The 7129-nt window shown below is 39.5% G+C and overlaps 1 protein-coding gene across 1 annotated transcript in view; it reads left to right on the top strand.

Annotated features, from left to right (window-relative positions):
- Positions 1-7129, top strand: part of RBM48 (RNA binding motif protein 48) — a 9606-nt gene that overhangs the window by 866 nt on the left and 1611 nt on the right. The window contains exons 2-4 of the mRNA XM_003782665.3: positions 489-679; positions 2786-2931; positions 5285-5853. Coding sequence (XP_003782713.1) covers positions 489-679; positions 2786-2931; positions 5285-5853 — 906 coding nt within the window. The remainder of the gene's footprint in view (positions 1-488; positions 680-2785; positions 2932-5284; positions 5854-7129) is intronic.

Here is a 7129-nt window from a genome sequence, read left to right on the forward strand (position 1 = left end):
TCTCAAAAAAAAAAAAAAAAAAAAAATCTGGTCACCCTAGGTATGTATATCAAGGAGACGGCGTAAAGAACCCTGGGTCAAGTACCAGAGTTTCCTACCACTCCTTTGCTCAACTATTAGAATATCAGCTCCACGAGAATAGGGCTTGTTTTTAATCATTGGTTCTTCCCTGTTTGTAGTATTGCTTGGCACGTGGTTAAGCACTCAGTATTCTGTGAGTGACTCTTCCCAGTAGCGTCTCCCTACTCAACTTCTGGGGAAAAATGTCGCCTGAAAATATTCTGTTACATGCCTTAGTTAGATAGCCACATACGGGGAGTGTGTTACTCTTTATCCAGAGGGAGTAGCAAAATTTTTGTTTTGGGGGTTTTGCTGACTGGTTTGAAGCAGATTATTTTTTGTTTTCAAAGCTCTGTGTTTTAAAAATAGAGGCAGATTTATTCTAGGCTTATTTGTGAAACAATTTAATGGGTCTTCATTTCTTTTAGGTATATACAATAAATTTGGAGTCTCGGTACTTATTAATACAAGGAGTTCCTGCAGTGGGAGCCATGAAAGAACTGGTGGAACGATTTGCTCTATATGGTGCAATTGAACAGTATAATGCTCTAGATGAATACCCAGCAGAAGACTTTACTGAAGTGTATCTTATTAAGTTTGTGAACTTACAGAGTGCAAGGTAATATGCAAGTTAAGCATCCTGTCTTGTTTTTGTCATTCCTAGTGCTATCATTTTGGCCCCAGGTTTCCCTCCTTCATACCTAAATTACCCAGTAATTAGAACCCTGGGTCAAGTACCAGAGTTTCCTACCACTTCTTTGCTCAACTATTAGAATATCAGCTCCACGAGAATAGGGCTTGTTTTTAATCATTGGCTCTTCCGTGTTTGTAGTATTGCTTGGCACATAGTAAGCACTCAGTATTCTGTGAGTGACTCTTCCCAGTAGCGTCTCCCGACTCAACTTCTGGGGAAAAATGTCGCCTGAAAATATTCTGTTATATGTCTTAGTTAGATAGCCTTACATTCCTCCAGTCTTTTTAAAGATTAAACTTACCAAAGCACCATTCCCATCACAGGATTAGCAGTTTTTGTGCTTCAGTGTGATGGATTAAAAATTGGGTTTGGAGTAGCATTTCCGTTCCACTCCTTCCTGGTTTGTTATTAAGCTTGCTTTTCATTTTCTGTAAAAGACCTATTGAGGTTGTATGACAAACCCTCTGCTCCAGTAAAGCTAAAGTTTGTCATAGCTTTTTTGTAATCTATTTTTATGTTGACCCAGTTCTTGTCACTAATCTGCTCTGGGACCCATCCTTTCTTGGCTATTACAATTCATGTTTTTGTGCTATCAGTAAAACTATAGTCTACCACAAGGCACTTGACTTTATGGGGTCATGTGGTGTTCTCAGGTTGCTGGTTTTTGTTTTCGTTTTTTAAGAGACAGGGTCTCACTTTCACCCTCAGTAGAGTGCCGTGACATCACAGCTCATACAGCCTCCAACTCCTGGGCTTAGGTGATTCTCTTGCCTCAGCCTCCCAAGTAGCTGGGCCTACAGGTGCCTGCCACAACACCCAGCTATTTTTTTGTTGCAGTTTGGCTGGGGCCAGGTTCAGAACCACCACCCTTGATATATGGGGCCAGGGCCCTAGCCACTGACCCACAGGCACCGCCCTCAGGCTGCTGTTATATGTGATCTCACTTCCCCTAACCAACCTGACAGTTCCCTATGGTTAGGGAAGCATATTTTCTACAGATTTGTATTTTCCACAGCACCTACTCTAGTAGGCTCTGGAGTAAGACATCTGGCTTTAAATACTAGCTGCACAAATTAGTGTATGAGCATGGCCAAGTTATAGAATGTTTCAGTATTTCAGTTGTTGTGAGGTATTAATTCAAATGAAACACTTGTGACATTGCTTGGCATATGTTAGAGATTCATTATCCCTAAATACAGAAGTACTTAAATTTATCATGCCTGGCCAGTCATAGATGTTCAGTAAATATTTATTGAATAAATAATGTTCTCATTTTCTCACTGCTTAGTTGTGAAAATTTTATAATTATAATTTTTTTTTTTTTTATTGAATGGTAACTGTGTACATTAATGTATTTCTGGGGTACAGTGTGGTGTTTTCACACACAATCTGAAACACTTCTATCAAACTGGTTAACATAGCCTTCATGTCATTTTCTTAGTTACTGTGTTAAAACGTTCATATTCTACTCATAGGTTCACTTATACCCAATTATAGTGTTTTTATTTAATTTTTAAAATATGTGACTCCCAGTATAGAAACACACTTTGCTGAAAAGGCTAAAATGGATACAAATTAACTCTCAAGGGCTATTTAACTTAACCCAGAGATGAGCTCTATTTTATGACCAGAGTTTATGTATTTCAGGCCAACCAGCTACGTTCTTAAAGAGAGTCTGGATATGTCTAGGTGGCTTAGGTCACGACTTGCTAACACTGTTGGGAAAAGGAAGGGAAGGGAAGACTTTAAGGCAGTGGTTCTCATCCTTCCTAATGCCATGGCCCTTTAATACAGTTCCTGTGGGTCGTGACCCACAGGTTGAGAACTGCTGCTCTAAGGGTACACACTGGGTCAGTAAGATCATACTGTCCACAAGCAGAACATATGAATTACCAGTCCCTAAGATGTATATAATATAGCAAAGCTGGACTTTTCCCTTTAGATCATGTATCTATGTATTATATACAGGTTAAACTTTCATCCTAAGTAAATTTAAATTAATAAACCATGCTATCACATATTTCTGTTCAGGACAGCCAAGAGAAAAATGGATGAACAGAGTTTCTTTGGAGGATTGCTTCATGTATGCTATGCTCCAGAATTTGAAACAGTTGAAGAAACTAGAAAAAAACTGGAAGAAAGAAAGGTATATATAGGAAGAACTACTAAAAATAAAGGTACGGAAAGCCTGTTACGAAATGCTTCCTCCATGTCAGGCACTCTGCTAGGTATACCATCATGCAGGTCCCAGTCTGGTGAGAAGACAGGCAAGTAAATAATAATCGCAATATTCAATAAGTATAAACTACAGGGTTTTGTGCAGTGTACTGCATAATCTGGGCTGGGAAGGGAGAGATGTTCATAGAAAACTTCCTACAGGGCAGCTCAAAAAAGTAGGGTGCTCACCCCATATACTGGAGGTGGCAGGTTCAAAGCCAGCCCCAGCCAGAAATTGCAAACAAAACAAAACAAAAACTTCCTACAGGACGTGAGGAGTGGCTGAATCTTGAAGGGTAAGTAGACTTTACCCAAAGGGAAAGGAAGGGATAGAAAGGTTAGACAGGCAGCATGTTTAAATATCAGAGGAATAAATGAGCATCTTGTATTTAAGGAACTATGATTAGTAAAGTATAAACAGAGCACCGAGGTTTCGGTGAGAGAGAAGTTTAGAAAAGTGGCTGAGAAATGAATCATGAAGGGCCTTGTGTGCCATGTAAGGAATTAAGACTTTGACCTGAAGGCATATGAAAAACAATTATGATTTGCATATTAGTTTCTATCTGCTAGTCATGGAAAAATTCTACTTTTGGCCAGCTGGCTAAATGTCCCACCTACTTCTGTAATCAGTCACAAGCTTAGAAAACATACCTAAAATTCTGGCAAGAGAGCTGTTGAGAATGCCTGGTCACATTTAGACATTTAACTTGTGAGATTATGTAAATAACTGGCATCAGAAAAACTTGCATGTTTATGTAGCAAAGGAAATTACAAAGTATTAGTCTGGAGAAAGACCTTTCAGATTATCGACTTGTGTTCTAATTTTGATAGGTGAGGAAACTAAGGCTCCGAAAGTTTGTAACTGGACTATATCATTAGAGATAAATTAGAAGCAAAATAAAAGATTAAAACCCAAGTCTTTAGATTGGTGATTCAAACCTGTGGATCGTGACCCCTTTGGGGGTTGAACAACCCTTTCACGGGGATTGTCTAAATACATCCTGCATATCAGGATCCTATTTACATTATGATTCATAACAGTGGCAAAATTACAATTAGGAAGTAGCAACGAGAATAATTTTATGGGTGGGGGGTCCCCACAACATGAGGAACTGTATTAAAGGGTCATGGTATTAGGAAGGTTGAGAACCACTGCTTTAGATTCTCTGTCCAGAGCTTGATTTTTGTGTTAATTCATCTCAGTGTCTGTGACAGCAAGCTAGTATTATCTTTGTTCTTTGCTCTCCTCCTTTTAAGACCTTTTTGCCTTGCTTGTTGACTTTCTAAGAATTAGATTCACTGTTGCTCCGGGTTTAAGTGGCGCTGTGATGCAGTTACTCTGATTTGTTTGGCCTCCATTCTAGCAGTCCATCAAGCTCTTGTTCATCTGCAGCATTCTAGCATCTACTTGGTATATTTGTATATTTAGCCTCATTTTTAAAGAACTTATTATGGAAATTTCAAAACATACAAAAGTAGAGAGTACAATAATGTACATCCCATGTAACATCCATCAACATGTAGCTAATTTCATCTTTCCGTACCTTCCACACTCCACTTTGGGGGTGCAGTCTGCCTTTGGGAGGGTAGACCAGGGAAGAGGCGTATGTAGGCCCTAAAAGTGGGCCCAGGATATTGCTTCCTTTAATAACTAAAAACACAAACTAAATAGCATGATGTATTCATGTAGTCAAATGCTCTGAAACTGTTGAAAAAGAAGCTTTATTTGTGTGACATGGAAAGACTCTCTAAGACAGGCGTCCTCAAACTACAGCCCACCGGCCACATGCAGCTCGCCTAGGACATTTGTTTGGCCCGCCGGGTGTTTTTGCCTCGGTTGCCTGTCCTGCTTAGCAGCCGACTCATCCCAGGGCCTGCAGTCTGGCCCTCCAAAAAGTTTGAGGACCCCTGCTCTAAGATCTACAGTTAAGTGGAAAATGCAAAGGTGCAGAGAAATGGATTTTCTAGGTTACCTTTTGTGGGAAGAAAAAGAGATACAGGTAGGAGGGGGAAAAAATAAGACATACTGGACAGACAAGAAAGAATAGCAATTGCTTAGTGGATGTGGAAACCAGGTCTGTGGGGAGCAAGGAAAGGATGAAGCTTGATACCAGATACCTTATTATCCTTTTTACCTTTCAAATAGATGAATTTATGAATGTATTCCCTGCCCACGAAATAAAGTTTTTGGAGTAGCATGTGTTAACATTTTAAATTGACGTTTGTTTTTAAAGTTGAATTATTTCTGAAAGATGAAAACAGTAAGTGAACTATTTGTTTCTCTTTCCCTCACCTTTACGTTGTAATACAAAGATCATTACATGACAAAAAAGAAGCTGGTTGCGGAGCATAAAGACACAAAAGATTTTCGACAAAACATTGATTCAGAGATGTCTGGATATTGTGCAGCTGCTTTGAATGCTCCTACAAGAAACTCAAATCCTTGTCTTCCTTATTCTTGTGAATTGCCTTTATGTTATTTCTCCTCAAAATGTACATGTTCATCCAGAGAGCACATGGACAGAGCATCGGACTCCTCTAAGGATGGCGGAAACTGTGATCAAACAGTGGAGCATTGTTACCACAGTGACTCTTTGCAGAAAATGCAGGTGAACACTTTGCAAAACTCAGGGGCCTGCTCTGCTACACAAAAATCTATTACTTCTTCACACGCAGTTGACAGATTTATGCCTAGGACAACACAACTTCAAGAGCGGAAAAGGAGGAGAGAAGACGACCGTAAACTTGGAACTTTTCTTGAAACAAGCACAAGTAGAAATGAGGTTATGATTGGGCCTCTATTACCAGACATACCTAAAGTGGACATGCATGATGACTCGTTGAATACAACAGCAAATCTAATTCGGAATAAACTTAAAGAGGTAAGGTCACTTAAAAAAAACTGTTTATGGAGACAATTTGGCTATAAGACTAGAAAAGCAAATGGGGAATTGTGGTTACTATAATATTGTAAAAATTTTTTTCACTTTTACGGTTTTTATTTCGTACTGTTTTTCTGTTGAATTAACTGAATTTGACTAACATTTATTTGCTTTGGTACTGAATCCTTGCTTTAAACAATCTGTGACACTGGAGCCCAGGGCCTCCTTTTTTTTTTTTTTTTTAAATAAGTTTCCTAGATCTAAATGTGAGCCGGAATTGATAAGGAAAACTATTATAAATTGTTTTTCTTAAATTCAAAGTTATTACAGATTATATCATAGACAAAGTGGTTATTTTGCTATCTTAACAAAGATAACAGTAAGGCCAGGCGTGGTGGCTGACACCTATAATCTTAGGACAACTTTGCAAGGGCTAGGATTGCTTCAGATCAGGAGTTTGAGACCATGATGAGCAAGGAGGAGACCCCCATCCCCACCAAAATAGAAAATTGGCCAGGTGTGGTGGTGCATGCCTATAGTCCCAGCCAATTAGAAGGCTAAGGCAGAAGGATTGTTTGAGCCAGGAGTTTGAGGTTGCCACGAGCTATGATGACACCACTGCACTCTAGCCCAAGCAATGAGTGAGAATCTATCTTAAAAAAAAGAAAGAAAGAAAAAAAATTGATGAGATTTCTAAAGATTGGGCCTCCAAGTCTACATTTCAGATGTAAACTTCTTAATTAGAAGAAGAAGTTAGAAGAAGTTAATTAGACCTAGATTGTGTTATCTAGGTAGATTTTTTTCAAAATGTTGAATAATCATTTTCCATTTCCTGAAAACAAATAAAGTTAGCATTTACGTTAGGTTTTTTTGGGTTTTTTTTTTTTTTTGAGACAGAGCCTCAACCTGTCCCCCTAGGTAGAGTGCGTGGCATCACAGCTCACAGCAACCTCCAACTCCTGGGCTCAAACGAGTCTCCTGCCTCAGCCTCCCAAGTAGCTGGGACCACAGGCGCCCGCCACAATGCCCAGCTATTTTTTTGGTTGCAGCCAGCATTGTTGTTTGGTGGGCCCGGGCTGGATTTGAACCCGTCACCTAAGGTGTATGTGGCTGGTGCCTTAGCCACTTGAGCCACAGGTGCCGAGCCTACGTTAGGTTTTGAAAAACACTTTATAAACTGAAGATCATGACCATTCCCTATATTTAAATCCAGCGTTTCAGAAAGTGCTCGTCATGTAGTTGCACATGTATTTTACAGTGTGAACAGGGGGGCCAA

This window comes from Otolemur garnettii, unplaced genomic scaffold (genome assembly GCF_000181295.1).
Source record: "Otolemur garnettii isolate 467f Iridium unplaced genomic scaffold, OtoGar3 scaffold00005, whole genome shotgun sequence".
Taxonomy (NCBI): domain Eukaryota; kingdom Metazoa; phylum Chordata; class Mammalia; order Primates; family Galagidae; genus Otolemur; species Otolemur garnettii.